The following is a 20693-nucleotide window of genomic DNA, read 5'->3' on the forward strand; positions in this document are numbered from 1 at the left end:
CAGAATCATACTTTTTCAAAATACAATTTTTAAATCACTAATCAATCGTGTCCTAAAAAAATATAACTTTAATATAAAAAAATCAAAGTTAAGGACAATGCAATATTGTTATGAATTTAATTAATGCAATATTATTAAATTTTAATTTATCAATATAATTAAATTTTACTTTCAGCTAAACCAATCACATATTCAGTTTCTGTTATATTTTCAAATTTAATCTCAATCACAGATTCAGTTTTTTAAAACTCAAAAACAGTTTACTGACATTAAACCAATCACATTTTCGGAAACATGTTTTCAGTCACTAAATTCAGATTTTCATTTCAGAATCCCACTTTTCAAAAATACAGTTTTCTAATCGCGAACCAATCAGACCCTAAAATACACTCATAAAAGTAGCATACATAAGATCAACATATAGTGGAAATTGGACAAAGGCAAAAATGGTTACCGGCAAACATGTCACGGCGTACCCAGGAAAGGCTGCATACTTAAGCTTATCTTCAAGCACGAAGAAGTGGCCTGAGCAAAAGGAACCAATTATGGAAGCTATGGACAGAAAGAGTGATGTTAGCCCTAAAAAGAGCTTTCTTGGAAGATCTTTTCCGAAATCCTTTTCTTGGTATCGAGATGTGAGGATGGATAGGAACATGACCAAGGCAGTGATAGAGAAGCATAGTGCAACTAGTGAGAAAATTGCAAACAATTGGAAAGCCAAATGATTTTCCAACTTTGGTTTGCCACTACTTTCATCATTCCCACCAGGGACAGTGGTCGAGGTGGCGAATGCAACTGTTGCGATGAGCACTGCCACGACTGAGCAAGCCGTGGCAGTATTTGTCAGCCACTGACCACCGGACTTCACAAGCTCTTTATGGTTTTCGGTGAAGACTTCATCAGGAGTCTCATTCTTCGTGTTGGTGCGAAGAAAGAATCTTGGTGGCATGAAGGTTTCTACGTACTGCATCAATGAAGTTCAAGATTTTCGGTTAAACAAGATAATTTAAACATTAAGAATTATCATAAGTGATATTTTGACTGTACATTAAAGGTCATAAATTCTCCTCAAGAAACTAAATTTTTATTTTCGTAGTAAGTTATATGTATTAAATTTTTGTCATTATCTTTCTCTTAATAATAATACTAATCACAAGTGTAGAGTGAGTTAGCTACTATAAATACTTCAATCAATCTCTATTATTTGCTAATATATTCTACTCTCTAATACACAAACTTTTGCTAAACCCAACTATTTCCAAATTCTTAAAAAAAAGCCATAACAAATTAAAAAAAAAATCTTTAAAAATGAAGAATTTGTAAATAAATAAATACTAAAAACTTAACTGCTACTGTTTATAAAACTTAATTAATAACTTGTTGCTGTTATTTTCAGTATCTGAATTATCTAACAAAAAGAATTCAAAAGCAATTTTTGCTAGTTAAAACCCCTAAAATATCATATATCGCTACAAAAAATATTAGTTTTAGTCACAATAAATTTTGTGACTAAAAACAAAAAATTTGTGACTAAAAAAATTATTTTACTTATGCCATCATTAAAAAGTCCGTGGTTAAAAGTATTAGTTACAAAAATCATAATTTGTTGTCACTAAATGTATTTTTAGTCACAACAAACTTTATCACTAAAAATAGTAGGTTGCGAGTAAAACTACATTAGAGACAACTTGTGATTAAGTGTGACTTTTTAGTCACAAGTAATTTTTTTGTTGTTATTAAAAGTGACATTTAGTCACACAAAATATATGCTGTGACTAAAATGTTGTGACTAAAAGTTGTCTTTTTTTGTTGTGATATCCACTCGAATTGTATTAATATATACATAGTTAATATTAATAATCAATAATAGATTCACAGTTGAATCTAAATTCAATTAGAACTAATTACTAAAGATAATCAAACTAACTAACATTGATTGAGTCATATGTGTACCTGGTACCAATTGATCTCCCATTGCATTTGCAGAGCATCACCAGGAATTGGCCATGGCCTAGGGTTTTTGACAGAAGCCAAATGTAATGCACAGTTCCAATCCTTGTCTACTTTTCGAAACACAAGCTTTTTGGAGTAAATGTCTGTTGTTTCTTTCAAAATCTTCAGCACCTTCAGTCGTCGGTTCTCCACCGCTAACAAAAATATGTTCTTCTTATCTCTGTTCACATCTAGAATGGCCACAGGAAAAAGTTGCAGGATTCTCTCAACCATTTCGACTATCCCATTTTTTGCAGCAAGTAGTAATGCTGATTCATCATTCCCTTCACCTTTTTCAAATTCTATATACACATAGTGTAGAGAGATCATATAAAAAATGAGAATAATATGTTGGAATATTTTATAATGATATATATTAAAAATCAATTTGTTATAACTAATTGATTTTTTATTCATTTAATATATCAAAATGGTCAACATTTATCTGTTAAACCCAATTTGAATTTCCTAAGTAAATAGAGGAAATATCTCAATTAAGTTGAGAGAATATCTCAACCTCTATAACTGTGTCAGAGACTTTGATGATAGGTCTCACTCTATAAATATAAAGTATCGGTCCCCAAGCTCACAACTCATTCTGAGTAACTCCATCTAAAGAATTAGTGAGAGCTTGGAAGCCCGTGTACTCGTTCTAACTTCTATTTCTTTTCTTTTGTAGATCTAAAGCTAGATCTAAGGTTGGAGGTATACAATATTCGATATTCTCTTCGTATATGTTCAATCTATATATATCAATTTCAGTTACATGTATAGAATTGTTCATATACCTATATTTAATTTTAATCTAACATAATAATCATTAAAAATCTAAGTTGTAAGAGTTTGTGAGAAAGTGACTAAAACTCATCATAGAGAGTTTGTTTAACCATGAGTTTTATTTCTATAGTAGAATAGTACAATTGAAGCAAGTAGCTAATTAGAAAAACTAACAACTCTTTAAAACCAAGAGTAACAAATTAACCACTACTCTTTACATACTCTAAATATAATCAAATCTAAAATACATAATTGGATTTGTCCTAAAAGAAAGAAAGAGACAAAATCCAAACTTCATCTATATAATAGACTTTGCATTATATATTTTAGTTTTTATTTTATATACTTAGATTTAGTTTACTATATCCACTTGGTTTTATTTACTTAGCTTTAATTACAAACTATATTCGATGAACAGTCCAATTATTGATCAAGAGATTGTGGGCCAAACTAGATGTATTCCCTTTCTACTTTGAAAAGTCATTTTCCACGAAGCAACAAATAGGAGTTTTAAAAAAAAAATACATGATTTTGAAAAACTAAAAGCTTAAGCTAGGCTAATCAAGGAAAAAATCCAAGCACGATTATATACATATATAATGATAGGGAACGACTATAATACATCATTTTTTTGCAATATCGGTGCATCATTTTCTATTTTCGGCACCTGGATAGATATAATCCCAAATTTTTTTATATAACAGTGTACATTGTAGGTATTTAGAATATCCTGCAAATTTTCAAGAAATTCTGAATAGTTTACGAAGCCGAAAACAGAGTTCAAACTGTCAAATTTTACACTCGTACACAAAAAAACAGGCACGCGTGCAACAGATAGTTTAGACTCTGTTTCGATACCATAATTTATTCGGAATTTCTTGAAAATTTGAAGGATGTTCTAGATAGCTATAATGTACACCATCATATAAATTTTTTTTGGGATTATAACTATTTAGGTGCCGAAATAGAAAAAGGATGCACCGGTATTGCAAAAAAAAAAGATACATTGTAGTCGCTCCCTATAATAATATATGCAAACAAAATATGTAACAAAACATTAAATAAAGTGATATTACAAGTTTGCAACCAATCGCATTTATTTAAAATGAAAGTACTTGTCCTTACCACCATTTTCATTAATATTGTATAGCTCCTCATCATCAACATTCGTCCCTGGTTGCCTAGACCCAGAGTGTTCATACATTGTAGTCGAATCCAAGAGTTTCTCTAATAGTTGAACCGCATATGTATGCTTCAATTTATCTTCTCTCAGCTTATGTATCCTCGAATATCCTTGCATACACATATATAACAATATTAGAACAATTATATAAGTGTTTGCTTATCACTGACACCTATAAGTCCTATGTTTTAGGTTTTGGCATCAGTTTAGAACTGAAGTCAAAAAACCGAGATTATAAGCATCGTTAGTACAGACGTTAATCAAAATTGGCGCTTAATTTTTTTTGGCTTCACTTATGGACATAGCAAAAGTTATTTTTTCTTGTAATGTAAGTTGCTTTCTTGTTACATAATATATTTAAAATTCACAATGTAACACATATAAGATTAATTTTATATGCATGCATGATATATATATATATCTCAGCATATGTACAAAATATATGTGTGTGCAAAGAAAATACTTTGAAAATTACAACAATTCATTCATATATAATTAAGCAACTATAATTAAGTATTGATGCATACCAAGTCCCACAACAACTAAGAATGCCTTGCATATCAACTTGGCAAACTCAACGCAGATGATATTGTTGAGAGAGCAAAACCTATCCGCTGAAAAAACAAAAAATAATAAATGAATATAATAATTATTTTTATTATAATGAACCATGTGAATCAATCAATTTTACCTCACTTAACACAACTAGACTTTCTATTCAATAAAATGTATTTCTTTTAGGAAAGTGATTTTCATATTAATTGAAATAAGCTAATTACGGAACAAGCAATATATTAAGACAAGAGTCACTCTAAGTGAAATTTAATCAATATATAAATATATACATAGTCCCACTACTTAGGAATCACACACTTCTTTTAGACACTTATATAACACTAGATTCACACATTTGTTTTTGGAACACTCTTATTTAGTAATCATTTATGCTATGTTTAGTAGGAAAGAGAGGTGAATAGGAGGGATAGAGGGAGAGGTTAAATCCTTTTGTTTGGAAAGAGGGAAGGAGGAATGAGAGGAGAGATGGAGGGAAACCTTCTCTCTCCAAATCTTAAAATTCAATCCCTAAGAAAAAAAATATATATATATATAGATGTCACATATATTCTTTTCAAAAATAATAAATATTCATATCAATAAGATAGAATGGTAACTTCAATAATTAATTTTCTCACCATTCTTCTAACTTCACACCTAATACCAAATAACATAAAGAAAAACAAATATCATCTCCATCCATCCTACTCCCTATCATTTTTCTAAACTCTACACCCATCCTATTCTCCCTCCTTCTTACCAAACATAATCTTAATGTAATAACCCGAATTTTTCTATTTATTTATTGTGTTTTATGTAAACATTATTCTGTGAAATAATTTTTTTTTTTAGTATGAATAATAATTAAAATAATATTTGGTGAATATTATTTTAATTAAAGAAATGTGAGTTGATCGCTTTAGACTATAGTATGGGGATTTAGATGTGAAATAAATTTAAGATGGACATATTGCTCAAAGAGTTGAAGTATATGATTTTACGTGTTTGGAATCCGCGTAAAATCTTAGAATTATTTTAGACTATGATTCTGTGACTTATTTACCAAGAGTCTTAATAATAATTCAAGAGGAATTTTATAGGATTAAAGTTGTGATTTTATGTTGAAAGGATTCACATAAATTCATAAACATGGTGGTGTAGGGATTGAAGCCGTGGCTGCCATGGTGGGGAACTTTGGGTCCAAGCAAGGTTCGGCTGGCCATGGTGGTGAACGTGTGTGAGGATGATGGAAGTTGGGGTGGTCACGTGCATGTAGTAGGGTGCATGTGTTCAACTGGTTACAAATGGTTACAGATTTGTAACCAAATGGGACAAAATGTGGTATTTGGTCCCAAAACTTTAGAAAGTTACTGCAAGACTTGGGATTAGGTACTTTAAGACCAAAAATCTGATTATTGAGGATTAAGGATAAGAATTCTCTAGTTAATTGTCCAAGTATAATAATTTACAAGCTAGACTCGGGAATTATTATGTAAGCTTCAAGAAAAATTCTAGGTTTGGGAGTTAGTTTCAAAGTTTAGATTTGATGACTTAGAATCTACGAAATATTTTCAAGGACTTAGAAAATATTTTAGAAAGTACAGTATTACCAATTTTAAGTCTCAAGATCAAGAAGCGGGCTCGGGGCTCGTGAATTGGACTCGAGCATCGGAAAACGGAATTTTAAGAAATAATTGGAGTTTTGACTTGAAGTTTCGAACATGGCCTAGGATAAAATTATTATTGGAAATAATAATTTTTTAAGTTGAGTTTGGGATTATGAGAGGGGTATTATGGTCATTTTACCCGCAAGGGCTCGGGTTTGGGGCCAGGGTCGGGAATTCCAGTTTTTGACTTTAAATTTCCTTATTTATATTTAAAATCTTAGTAAAGCATAAACTAAGACATATTGTCCCAATATGATTATAGGGTCTAAACGCGATCGGAAGTACTCACAAAGATATAATTCGCGAAAGCTAAGGACAAGAGGTAAGGAAGTATACACCAAGAGTAACTTAGCTTGTTGTGATTCTAGTGAATTGTTTGCATGTTTGTAGATTGCTGGTTAAATTCTAGATGCTATATATGTGTGTGATTATATGGCTGGATGCGCATGATAGTACCCATCTATCGGGTTTGAATGTGCTTAGTGCAGTAAAGTTATCATGAATGTATGTCCAATGTTTATGACTGTCAAGGGAAACCTTGTGAGGGTGGATCCCATGCAGCCGTGTAGTGGGGTTCACCGTCCAGTCTGTAAAGTCATCGAGTTTTAGCGGAGATTACCCTTTTGGCACGGGATGTGAGTATTCTCTGGGCCGCGGAGGCCACCCGGGGATCATGACCCCACAGATAACTCGATGGCTTAGTACAAGGCCTTGTGAGGGCGGATTCCCCATGCAGCCGTACAGTGGGGTTATCCGCCAAGTCAGTAGAGTCATCGTGTTTTAGCGGAGTGTACCCCTTTGGTACGGGAGGTGAGGTTGCTCTGGGCCGTGGAGGCCACACTGGGATTAAAACCCCACAGATAACACGATGGCTCAGTTATATGTTTTCAGTATGTTACGCAGCACTTTGACTTATGTGAATATGCTAGACGTGTTGCTCAGTTTGCAGTTTCTAGATATGCATTTCTGTTATGAAAAGTTTGTTTTGAATAGTAGAATCATGAGTTGTAGCTAGCTTCCTTATTGAGCGTTATAGCTCATCAGTTACTCTGTGTGTGTAGGTAAGGGCAAGGCTTAAGGAGCAGTGCAATGAGCTGGAGGGGATTCTGTCTGAAGTATGCATACTGTGAAACAACCGACCTGCAGGGTTGTCAGGGTTCTCTTAAGTTTTCCGCTGAGTCCAGTAACAGTTTCATGTTTACTAGATTATCTAAAGAAAGCCATGTGGCTACAGACTATTTCTTAAGTTACGTTTAACTACATTTTGTTTTTAAAACTATGGGATCCCATCCAAATACTATTTTACTTCAAAGTACTCCCATGTAAAATTTTCTAAAGTTTACTCTAAAGTTTATTTAGTTTTTAACGTCCGATTTTTACCAAAGTTGACCGTAAGGGTCCAGTTGACCCTGGATAGTCATAGTCGTGTTCGGTGGGTCTAGTTAAAAAAAGTCGGGTCGTTACACTTAAACTCACACTTTTGAGACACTCTTTTGCACACACTCTTAGGTACACATTGTTGGACTTGCTTTTTAGGTTATACATGCAAGGAACACAAGGTCCTTATTTATACATGCATATGTCAATTCATTGTCAGGCTTCAAAGAAACTAGAAAATTCTAATTATTTCCTTTTGATGCTCCCTAGAAAATTCAGCAATGGGCTTGGGCCTAATGCTAAATGATATAAGCTAAGTCTAGAAAAATCCTGAGTTGTATAGTCTGTGTTGACTCTTTAACACTCCCTGTCAACATTGACTCATTATTTCTTTTTCTTGTATTTAATGTTCTCTTAGTTTCTGGAATATTGTTGTGATGAGTCTTTTTTATGAATAAATCTATTATCTGATCTTCATTCTTCACTTGTTCATCTCTATCTCTTCTTGTAGCAATTTTTATCTTTAAAATTGATAATGTCCCTCCACATGCTTCATTTGATCATGAAAAACTAGATTTTCTGCCAGGTGAATAGCAAACTGATTAAACAAATAAAATAAAGCGACACCACATTGCCTAAAGACTAGTGTAGATCCTTTATCAGTTGCATTAACCACGTACTTTCTTATGCTGCCATTGTTGCTGCTCTATATTCTGCTTCAGTGGCTGACAAGGACACAATTGGTTGCCTTTTACTACACCAAGATACAACTTTGGATCCAACCTTGAATACATGTTGAGTAGTTGAGCGACATGTATCATAATCTCCAGCATAATCAGCATCACAGTAGCCAACAATCTTGAATTTGTCACTTTCCTTGTATAAGAGACCATAGTTTTTGGTATCTTTGACGTACCTCAACATCTATCACACTACTTCCAAATAAGGCTTCTTTGGTTGTTGCATATATCGACTTACTATTCTGACTGCATACAAAAATATCTAGTTTAGTTAATGTTAGATAAATTAGACTACCAACTAGTTGTCGATACATTGCTCTATCTTGCAAGTCCTTCCCTTTAGGCACACATAGCTTGGCATTAGCTTCCATTGGCGGTGTCCTTTGCAACAAGTCTCTTGCGTACTTTTATTGATAAAGGAATAAACCTTCCTTAGTTTGATCAACTTGTAATCTAAGTAAGTGTTTAAATTCTCCAAGCTCCTTCATTTTAAAGAAAATTGACAAGTTCTCCTTTGTTTGACAAATTTTTGCTTCATCATCACAAGTGATGATGAGGTCATCAATATATTACAGAACAACTACGATCTTTACTTCCTTTACTTTAATGAATAAGCTTGAATCTGGATGTGAAATGGCATATTCATTAAGAACTTAACAATCTTGCTATACTATGCTCTCGAAGCCTACTTTAATGCATAGAGTGTCTTTTTCAATTTACACACATAATCAGGATGAACTTTATCCTCAATTCCTCTTAGTTGGACCATGTATATTTCTTGATGTAGTTCTCCATGTAGAAAGGCATTCTTCACATCCATTTGCCGCAGTCTTCAGTCTTTACATGCTGCAAGCACTAGCAAGACTCGTACCATTGTAATCTTGGCCACTGGGTTGAATATCACATCATAATCTAGCCCATATATTGTTGAAAGAAATCTTGAGTTACTAACCGAGCTTTACATCTCTCAATCGATCCATCAGGGTGAGTTTTCACTTTGTAAAACCATTTGCAAGAAATGGGTTTTACTTCCTTTAGCTTTGGCACCAGCGCCCAAGTTTGATTTTTCACTAGAGCATTTTTCTATTCTTTCATAGCTTCCATCCACTTAATGTTCTTCAATGCATCTTCATATGTATCTAGTTCTCTGATCTTTTCTTCTTCAGCTACACTAGCATTAGTGAACTTGGGATTCGACTTTCGTACTCTTGTTGATCTCCAAAGGTCCAAACTTACTATTTCTGGTTGGCTATCACTTGCATCAACGGTTGCTTATTGATGCAGTCATGTTTTCCATGGAATCAATGTTTTCTCTTCGTTGTCTTCCTCACTTCATTCTTCTTTATCCATTTATGGAGTTGAATGTAACTCAACCATTTGTTGCTCCCTCATTTTCTTCAGCAAGTTGTCTTTTATTTTCTTAGAATATGGTAACTCTTTTTCTGAGTTGACTACCATGATGAGGCTTCATCAAATACCTTATTCCTTGACATATAATATTTTCTAGGACAAAATGTTATTCCCCCATCCGGAACTATAGCAATTGTAGACTTTTGTCGCTCGAATTTTTTTGCTTGGCAAAAATACTCCCCGAACTATAATATTTGTAGACTTTTACTCATTCCGTCCAAAATAGTAACGGTTTGCTGATATGGTAGTTAAAAAATATTAAAAAAATTATTTTTAATTAATTAATTGATTTTAAATTAAAAAAAAATTAAAAATTATTTTAAAAATAAAACTAATTTTTTAAATTTATTAAATTATATAAAATCCAAAAAATAAAAAATCAATAATCATAAATCATTTTTAATCCAAATATAATTTAAAAACTAAACTCAATATTTCTAAATTAAACTATACTTTGAACTAAATTAAATTAAAATCTTTAATTTTTTGTTTGATTGTTTTCTAAAAATCAATAAGTGAAATATGTTCCAGTGTACCATTCGTCATCACTTGACTATCTTGCATTTGATGTAATCGCATTGCTCTATGTTGTTTTCTTCTTAGACCAACAATTTTTAGCAATGTGGCCCTTATTCTCACAGTTGTAGTATTTTCTATCAAATCTATTGTTACTTTTAAATTGGCCACCTCGTTTGTCTTTTTTTTGAGCTCCCCTTGTTTGGGAGCTTCCATGATGACCATCTTTGTCATCATATCTTCTAAAACCTCCTTTAAATTTTATCGAGGTTGGCCTTTTTTATTACTACTAAAAAGTGATGCTTCTTCGTCACTCTTTAACGAGACTTCAGATATTTTCTTAGCCAACGCTTCTTGGTTAGTTAACAAGTTTTCTAATTCAACAAGAGAAGGTTGGCTTGGCCAACCTTGCATTGCAGTAATAAAACTTCTATATACAAGTTTTAATACATGAATAATAATTCTTCTAATTTTGGAGTTTGACATACTAGTAGTAGAGTCTAATGCAGCGATTACGCGACAAAGAGATTTTACCTTTTTAAAGGATTGACTGATTGTCATGTCGCATTGTGTGATAGAGATAAGATTGTTCTCTTGAAACTGCAATTTCACATCATTCTTCTTTGTGAATAGCATCATGAAAGTATCTCGTGCCTCCTTCTGTATTTTTGCTTGCCTAATGTGCTCCAACATTTCATCTCAACTATGGTCCGAATAGCGAACAATGTTTTGGCAACTCTAATCTTCAATTTCTTTATATTACTACATCTTCTAGTTGTGTGACCTCATTTCCTTTAATGATCTCCCATAAGACTTGGCCTTGGAGATATGCCTCCATATGCAACGACCGCACGCTGTAATTTTGACTGGTAAGTTCCTTAATTTCACTGACCACATGAAAGTCACCTGTGACAGTCAGAATCCTGTGATCCGTAAGGGGAAAGACCGAGTAAGCTGTGCAATCCCACACCGCCTGAGGAAGGTCAACTGTGATGATTCTAAAACTGTGTAGGTATGGGACTGCACATTTGAAGAGAGCTTAAATGGATTGATGGGTACTACCTATATCAATAAGATGCATCTTCTTTTCGGTAGCCCATCACTTGAGAACTCCAAAGTTAAGCGTGCTTGACCTAGAGTAATCTCAAGATGGGTGACCTCCTGGGAAGTTTTCCCAGAAAGCGTACGAGTGAGGACAAAGCACGCTGGAAAGACTCGTGTTGGTTTGTAGGGCCAGTCGTCATTCCAGGAAGCAGCCATAGTGACGTGGGCGTTACATCACCCATTGTGGCTTAACGAAAATTCTATATTTTCAAAGCAAGCTTGATTTTGACAACAATCTCTGTAGTACTGAACCACACACAATCTTTCCAAGAAACTTACAAACAACTCTTTGGAAAGAACCGACCTAGCTCTAGTACCACTTGTTGAATACCACAACATGTGTAAACTTAATTACTTTATTAGAACAAAATTAATTACACCAAGACTTAAATGCAATACTTGACCACAATACATACTAAACACTTACACACTTTATTTTAGAGCACACACTTATATCTTTTCTCACACACTCCTTTTGAAACACTTATATAACAGTAGAATCACACACTTATTTTTGGAACACTCTTATTTAGTACTCACACTTTTAGAACACTCTTTTGGACACACTCTTAGCTACACACTTTTAGACTTGATTCTTGGGACGTACATGCAAGGAACCCAAGGTCCCTGTTTATACATGAATATATGTCAGTTCATTAACTGACTATAAAGAAACTAGAAAAATCTAGTTATTTCCTTTATGTTGCTCACCAGAAAATTCAATACACTGGCTTGGGCCCAATGCTATGATACAAGCTAACTCTAGAAAAATCTAGAGTTGTAGAGTCGGTGTTGACTCTTTAACACAATTTCGTTCTATTCTAGACTAATATACAATATTATTAATGCAATGTTATTCCTAAATTACTTTAATAATAGTAAAAATTATTCCATAATAGAATGATACCAGTAAAAACACTAAACTTCTTCCAAAACCTATATATACATACATTTTTGGCATGGATACATAATTGAAATACATTATATATAAATATATTTCTTGATATGAAGTAAGTTACATAACCTGATGATTCACTGTGAGACTGCATGGCATTGTTCTCTAGATCACAATTTAGGCATTCTCCACTCTTACAACCACCTGTGTTTGTCACTGCAAAGAAGATATACATTTATATAAAATGGAACATATAATTATAATATAATTTTGTTTCTTGGCAACAATTAATAATGGTATTTGGCAAAATAGATTTTTTTTAATATCATTTTATGAAATAATTTTCTTTCAATAATTGTTTCAAATAAGTCTTTTCAACGTGCCCATGTGTGAAAAGCTATCTTGCAAAAATATTTTAATCAATAATAATAATTCTCATTTTCATAGTCTAATTATAAGATTAATTATTTTAATTTTTTTGCCCCATATGATAGATGATAAATTGTGATTGAGGGAATATAAAGGAAGATGAAGCTCAATATATTGTTATATTATTGTATATTGAATATGTACAAAATGTGTGATCCCTGTATAAAAGCACAATGAATGTACAAGAAGGACAAGTGTTACGTCCCATGTTTTCTGCACCGGACGTAACAAGTGCGATACGGATGAGGAACATCCTTGGTTCATATGAGCATGAATGCTATATGGGGTACAGGTTCTCGTTCTATGGCAAGTGTTTACGATGGGTGCTTCCCATACGTAAAACTGGTCGGGAGCTGGAGCCGCTTCCCTGAAGAGCCCGAGGCAGGGCGAAACCAGTTGGTGTTATCCTTGTGCGCATAACCTGACCCGCATTCTATGTGAGTGCTAGCGCTCCAATATGGGTGATTCTCGCAGGGAGCGTGACAAGTGGTATCAGAGTCAAGTCGTTCGCTCCTGGAACCATCGACCTTCCACTCTTATGGGCGGGTGGCATGCTGGTGATGTGGAAGGGCGCGCGACACAACTTGGCCGTTCTCCCAGGGCCGCTTCCAATAAGTATGCTGCGTAATTTTTCCAAGCGCTCATTGAAGCGAGTAGGCAGGAAACCTCACATGGTGTGCGGTGAGCCCTCTATATGTGGGTTGTCAGCCAAGCGCTGCATGATGTGTGAGTAGACAGGTGACATCACCGACAGGGTGGGGGTGCAATAAGACACTTTCGTTGGGTACTTGGTGGCAGTCTCTCTTAATGACAGTACACGAGGACGTGCACTATTTTTAAGGTGGGAGGGTGTTACGTCCCATGTTTTCCGCAACGGACGTAACAAGCGGGATACGGATGAGGAACATCCTTGGTTCATATGAGCATGAATTCTATATGGGGTACAAGTTCTCGTTCTATGGCAAGTGCTTACGATGGGTGCTTTGTAACGACCCGACTTTTCTTAACTAGACCCACCGAACACGACTATGACTATCCAGGGTCAACTGGACCCTTGCGGTCAACTTTGGTAAAAATCGGACGTTAAAAACTAAATAAACTTTAGAGTAAACTTTAGAAAATTTTACATTGGAGTACTTTGAAATAAAATAGTATTTGGATGGGATCCCATAGTTTTAAAAACAGAATGTAGTTTAAACGTAACTTAATAAATAGTCTGTGGCCATAGGGCCTTCTTTAAGTTGAACTAGTAAACATTAAATTGATAAAACTTTTACTAGACTTAGCGGAAAACTTAAGAGAACCCTGACAACCCTGCAGGTCGGTTGTTTCACAATATGCATACTTCAGACAGAATCCCCTCCAGCTCATTGCACTGCTCCTTAAGCTTTGCCCTTACCTACACACACAGAGTAACTGATGAGCTATAAAGCTCAGTAAGGAAGCTAGCTACAACTTATGACTCTACTATCCAAAACAAACTTTGCATAACAGAAATTCATATCTAGAAACTGCAAACTGAGCAACATGTCTAGCATATTCACATAAGTCAAAGTGTTGCGTAACATACTGAAAACATATAACTGAGCCATCGTGTTATCTGTGGGGTTTTAATCCCAGTGTGGCCTCCACGGCCCAGAGCAACCTCACCTCCCGTACCAAAGGGGTACACTCCGCTAAAACACGATGACTCTACTGACTTGGCGGATAACCCCACTATACGGCTGCATGGGGAATCCGCCTTCACAAGGCCTTGTACTAAGCCATCGAGTTATCTGTGGGGTCATGATCCCCGGGTGGCCTCCGCGGCCCAGAGAATACTCACATCCCGTGCCAAAAGGGTAATCTCCGCTAAAACTCGATGACTTTACGGACTGGACGGTGAACCCCACTACACGGCTGCATGGGATCCACCCTCACAAGGTTTCCCTTGACAGTCATAAACATTGGACATACATTCATGATAACTTTACTGCACTAAGCACATTCAAACCCGATAGATGGGTACTATCATGCGCATCCAGCCATATAATCACACACATATATAGCATCTAGAATTTAACCAGCAATCTACAAACATGCAAACAATTCACTAGAATCACAACAAGCTAAGTTACTCTTGGTGTATACTTCCTTACCTCTTGTCCTTAGCTTTCGCGAATTATATCATTGTGAGTATTTCCGATCGCGTTTAGACCCTATAATCATATTGGGACAATATGTCTTAGTTTATGCTTTACTAAGATTTTAAATATAAATAAGGGAATTTAAAAATCAAAAACTAAAATTCCCGACCCTGGCCCAAACCCGAGCCCTTGGGGTAAAATGACCATAGTACCCTTCTCAAAATCCCAAACTCAACTTAGAAAATTATTATTTCCAATAATAATTTTATCCTAGGCCATGTTCGAAACTTCAAGTCAACACTCCAATTACTTCTTGAAATTCCACTTTCCGATGCCCGAGTCCAAAGTATGAGCCTCGAGCCCACTTCTTGATCTTGAGACTTAAAATTGGTAATATTGTACTTCCTAAAATATTTTCTAAGTCCTTGAAAATATTTCATGAGTTCTAAGTCATCAAATTTAGACTTTGAAACTAATTCCCGAACCTAGAACTTTTCATGAAGCTTAAATAATAATTCCCGAGCCTAGTTCGTACATTATTAATCTTCGATATTACTTAGATAAATTTTCTAAACCTCGATCCATTAAAATCAGACCTAAAACTTAGAAGTATTTAATCCCAAGCCTTGCTATAAAATCTTAAAATTTTGGGTCAAACTATCATTTTAGTCCCTTTGGTTACCAACTTGTAACCACTAGTAACCAGTTGCTGAATGCATGAACATGCACGTGACCATCACAAGACTATCACCTTCATGCACATCCAACTTCCAAGGGTAAACCCGAGCCTTGCTTGGACCCAAAATCCCCCACCATGGCAGCCACGGCATCACCCTCATCACCACCATGACTATCACTTTCGTCACCACCATCACCACCACCGGCCTCCACCATTAACGCCGGCAACAAATGGTGCTGTCTTTTTCAGGACAGCCACCTCCCAAGCACTAACCACCACTAAACCATCCCAAAACTCAAGATCTTTGGTGTAATAACCCGGAATTTTTTTTTTCTTTTATGATTTTTTTTAAAGAGTTTGAATAATAATTAAAATAATGTACTTAAGCATGAAGTAGCTTATCAGATAGAACGTACGTTAGAAAACCTCTCGTTCTCCTTCGTTAGTTCATTTTTGCCATCCGAAGCATTTTCGAGGAAATCTCGAGTTCTAGGAGTCGGAATCGAGCGAGGATCGAGGCACAGCGATCCTAGGAAAGATTAGAAGCTTCTTAACCGAAGGATTTGACAGAAAACAACCCAATCGAAGGTAATCTAAGTTTAAGTTTTAAGTTTTTAAGCTTGGAATTGGACTTTGTGAATCGTTGAGTTTCTGGTTCGATTGAGCCTTGGGTTTTGATGGTTTTGGACCATTGGGAAGCTTGGGAACTTTGATTTGATGATTGGGGAATGTTTAGGCATGTTTTTGGAGGATTTGGGAAGTTGAAATCGTGTTTGGGGATGGCCCAAGGTTGGGGGCCACGGCCCTAGCTCGAAGAAGCAGGTGTCAGGAAATTGGTCTTGCTGGGTGCCGCGGCCCTTGGTGTTGGGCGCCGCAGCCCTTGCTTCAGGTTCGGCTGGGGTCCGCGGCCCAAGGTGCCAGGGCCGCAGTCCTTGCCCAGTTTTCAGCCCGTTTTCATGTTTTGACCCCGGGAACATGGTTTTAGGCCTCGGGATTGTTCCTACTACCCGGATTAGTGGGGATTGATATCCCGGAGGCTAGATCTTGGTTTGGGAACCATTGATTATCATTTATTGATGGTGTCCCATATTTGGTTATGACTAGGTGACCGCTAAAGGACTAAAAGTTGATCGTTCTCAAGGGCCATTCTTTTATTCATTCTAGCTCGAATCTGAGGTAAGAAAACTGCACCATGTGTATATGTGACATGCATGGTTATTCTTGATGCATGTTGGATGTTCAAATATAATGCATATGATGCATGAGAAATATATGATTAGGGCATGCCGTGGATGTCGAGTATGAGATTGGTCAGAGCTTGAGCCTCTGTGTTTATGCATGGTCCTAATTATGCTGGTAGCAGTTAAGTAAGCATGCAGAGTACCTGATATTTGGATATTTGACATATGATATATGTTTGGTAGCATTGCTTGCTTATGTGTGGCACTGACTTATTAGTCAGAATCGGCAATGGTGTCAGATCCGTCGGTGAAGCTGTGACTTATTAGTCAAGTTCACAACGGGTTGAGCACTGGTCGTGTTTCGCTGACCTGAGAGTCAGAAACGGCATAAGTGTCGAGGACACAGGGCCGAATGAAGATTAGATCTAATCGATATCAACATTGAATGACTCATATGGGGTATTAATGCTGGACCGACCTGAAGGTTGATGAAAATTATAAGCGCTTGTCTAGTTATTCAGAGCCAGGGCCTAAGACCTAGGTGACTGCTTGTCACATGGCTAGGAGGATATGGGACCTCCGAGATGGACTTATTAGTCATCTGACCGGGATGGACTTATTAGTCATCTGACCGGGATGGACTTATTAGTTATCTGATCGGGATAGACTTATTAGTCATCTGACCGAGATGAGCTTATCAGTCATTTGACCGGGATAGACTTATTAGTCATCTGACCGAGATGGACTTATCAGTCATCTATCTTTTATTCAGGCTATCAGCCCAGTATGGTTACTGGAACCATCAATGTTAAATCACTTATCTGATTGAGACTGACTTGATAGTTGTCCATTCAGGAAGGCAGGATTCTTTATCCTGGATACCCATTGTTACGTGGTTTTGCTTGCCTGCCTGAGTAGGGCTATATCTGCTAGGCGTGTGCCTTATGATTTGATGACATGTTATTACTGTTCATGAGCATATTGAGTTTTCTTGCTGGGCCTCGGCTCACGGGTACTATGTGGTGCACGTAAAGGCAAAAGAAAGCTGGACCATCCTTGAGTTGGAGAGCTTATGTGGCGATGTGTACATATGCAGCTGCTCAACCACCACGGCCGAGGTTTGAAGAGGAACTAGGGATAAACCCTGTTTTGCCGCCTAGATCGGCTGGTTGTAAATATTTTCTTGTAATAGACCTTTAAATTATATTTTTGGGATCCCAATGTATATAATAAACGTTCTAATGAAACGTTACATCTTAACCAAAAATTTTAATCCCTAAACCGCTAATCATACTTAGTTACACGATTTTGGCCAAATGACTCGATTAGCGAGTTTAGCACTGGTTACAAGGCACACTGTAACAGTCCCTGGAGTTTGGGGTGTTACACCAACCAATGGGGTGGTTGGATTATGCATGAATTAACAAAGTTTGTTCACCGAGAATGTAGCGACCCAAATTTGCTAATAAGACTTGGAGCCTTGATTAGTGTGCCTGGAGGGAAATAATTGTTATATTGTACTAATTTATGTGAATTTAATGAATATGTGGTTAGAATGCATGTTTAGGTGAAAAAAATATGCATGTGGGCCCCATTTGGTTGTTAGGGGCAAATTGGTAATTTGAGCTCGTTGAGGGCATAAATGTAATATATGTGATATTGTTGATATAATTGTGATTTATTTGTGATGCACATTCCGAGACGGTCCTAGAGAGCCATTCCGCTTAAAGTTACAACGGGATTAAATACCCGGCTCGGGAGGAGCCTAGGGGTATTTTGGGAATATTATAACTTGAGTTTGGGAATTTGTAAGTAATGGTTAGTGACATTTTGGTAACTTGGGTAACCATAGGTAACCATTGATGATAGTTACTTTAAGTGAGAAAGTGGTATTTATGTAAAAGAATAGGAAAGGTCTTGGCTGCCCTTGAGGTTTAGTTAGAAAGAGAGTTAGATGGAAGGGCAAATGGGTCTTTTGGCTTGGTTATAGATAACCTTGGCTGAGGGGAAAGGCTGGAACGTACCTATCCTTGTGTTTATGCAAGAGCTTGGCTTTGGGAGCTCTAGAGGAAACTATGGAAAAACAGAAGGGAAGGAGAGAAATCTCTGAATTTTTGTGGGACCAAGAAGGGAATTGAGGCCAGAAAACTTAGAGAATTGCTCTACATATTGAGGTAAGGGAATTCTGTGAAATTATGTGTAGATTTAAGCTAAGAATATCATGGTTTGAGAATTGAATTGTGTGTTTTGTTTGGTGAATTCTTGGGATGAATTATGGTTAGGTTCAGCTTGAATTTTGTTGAATTAAGCTTGGAATTTGATTGGGAAAGCAGCCCAGGGTCAAATCTCCATTTGAGGTAAGGGTTTCATGCATCTCTGTTTGGTCGATTGCTGGTGTGGTTTAAGAATTCTGAGGGATGGTTTAAGTTTTACAAGTTCTGGTTTAAGTTTTGAAGGGCTTGGTTTAAGTTTCTGAAGTTTTAAACCAATTTGTGAATTGTAGGTTTGATTGTGTGATTGAACTTATTGTTGATGTTTTTGAGTTGTTAGATGGTCTATGTGGGGTTTTGAATTGAATTTGGGACTTAGGTAAGTCTTGGTAGTGATTTGGGAGTGTTTTGGCTCGAGGAAAACATTTGGAGAAACCCAGATTTCTGGGTTTGCGAAGGAGCGCCGCGGCCCTAGGCTGCATCAGTGAACATGGGCCTTTCTGGGCGCCGCGACCCTCATAGGGTGGCACCGCGGCGCTAGGCCATTTCTGGGCAGGGGAAAATTGTGGTTTTTAGGCTTTTGCCCAGGGGGCTCGGGGGACGCTTCCGCCACTTTGTGTGGGGTTCCGGGAGGTTCCGAGGGCTCGGGTTTGGTTTCGGGAGACACTTTTGAATTGGTTAGTAATGGGGATGCTATTTGCGTGTTGTGACTAGGTTCTCGGAGAGGCTCGGACTAGAGGACCGTGCTCGAGGGTTCAGTGCTCAGGAAGCTCGGGACACAGGTAAGAAAACTATTGTACCCATAGAGCAGGGCGAGGCCCCATAGTTGTGTTGCAGGGCACGGCCCTATATGATTATTTGTTGGGTGTAGCCCATTGAATATGTTAGTATATGTTTAAATTATGTTGTGTATGCATATATGTGAATGATCGGCTAGGGCCGGGAACGGCGAAGGACGGGAATGGCGAAGGACGGGAATGGCGAAGGTCGAGAACGACAAGGGGCTGGGAGCAACGTTTAGCACGCAGAGTGCGAGTTGCCCAGGGTAAGACCCTAAAGGATACCTGGGATATCCTTACGGTGTAGACTGCAACTCAGGGCCTGGTAAAGTGCCTGAGACGGCATGGTCGTATGTGTTTAGTTTATGGACAAATTGGTTATATGCTAAATGGTTCATATGCGTATGTTATCTGTTTATGTGGAGTTTTCTTGTTGGGCTTAATTGATAAATGTAAAAAGGCAGAAAATGGTAATTGATTGTATTGTATTTTCTGTATATTGCTCAACATTCATTTCAGTGATAAGGAATTGCCTTGAATATATATATACACAAAAGGAATGTAATACAGTAATCCTATTGGCTGAGCCATAACAGAAAAATATTCCCTTTGGACCACTGTGGTACGATCGATATTGCTCTGATTGTGGAGTGGTAACAGCTGAAAATGTGGAATGGTAATGCAGTGTACTAGCTGCCAATAGCTAGCAGAATATTCCTTATTCTTCATTTACTCTGCATTCAAATCTTTCATTCTAACAGGCCCCCTCAAGCTGTACTGTGGTGATGGTGCAACAGTCAGATTGTGCTTGAGATAATGAAAGGTTTGGATCGGTAGTGATTTGGTGAGTATGTCTGCTACTTGTTCTTCAGTTGGGATATATCTTACTTCAATTTCCTTGCTCAGTACTTTGTCGCAGATGAAATGAACGTCAATTTCTATGTGCTTCGTTCTTGCATGAAATACCGGATTTGATGCCAATTGTCTAGCCCCTGAATTGTCACATCAGATGATGGCAGGGCTGTTATGCCTTACTCCTATCTCTTTGAATAAAGATTGCAGCCAAATTACAT

At 36.7% G+C, this 20693-nt stretch overlaps 1 protein-coding gene across 1 annotated transcript in view; it reads right to left on the reverse strand.

Moving 5' to 3' along the window:
* Window positions 1-273: 273 nt before the first annotated feature.
* LOC133824861 (uncharacterized) overlaps window positions 274-20693 on the reverse strand; it is a 30032-nt gene continuing 9612 nt past the window's right edge. Inside the window, exons 4-8 of the mRNA XM_062257867.1 lie at window positions 12346-12432; window positions 4480-4566; window positions 3895-4062; window positions 1954-2294; window positions 274-964 (exon numbers count right to left, since the gene is read on the reverse strand). Coding sequence (XP_062113851.1) covers window positions 380-964; window positions 1954-2294; window positions 3895-4062; window positions 4480-4566; window positions 12346-12432 — 1268 coding nt within the window. The 3' untranslated portion in view covers window positions 274-379. The remainder of the gene's footprint in view (window positions 965-1953; window positions 2295-3894; window positions 4063-4479; window positions 4567-12345; window positions 12433-20693) is intronic.

The sequence above is a fragment of the Humulus lupulus genome, chromosome 3, assembly GCF_963169125.1.
Source record: "Humulus lupulus chromosome 3, drHumLupu1.1, whole genome shotgun sequence".
NCBI lineage: Eukaryota > Viridiplantae > Streptophyta > Magnoliopsida > Rosales > Cannabaceae > Humulus > Humulus lupulus.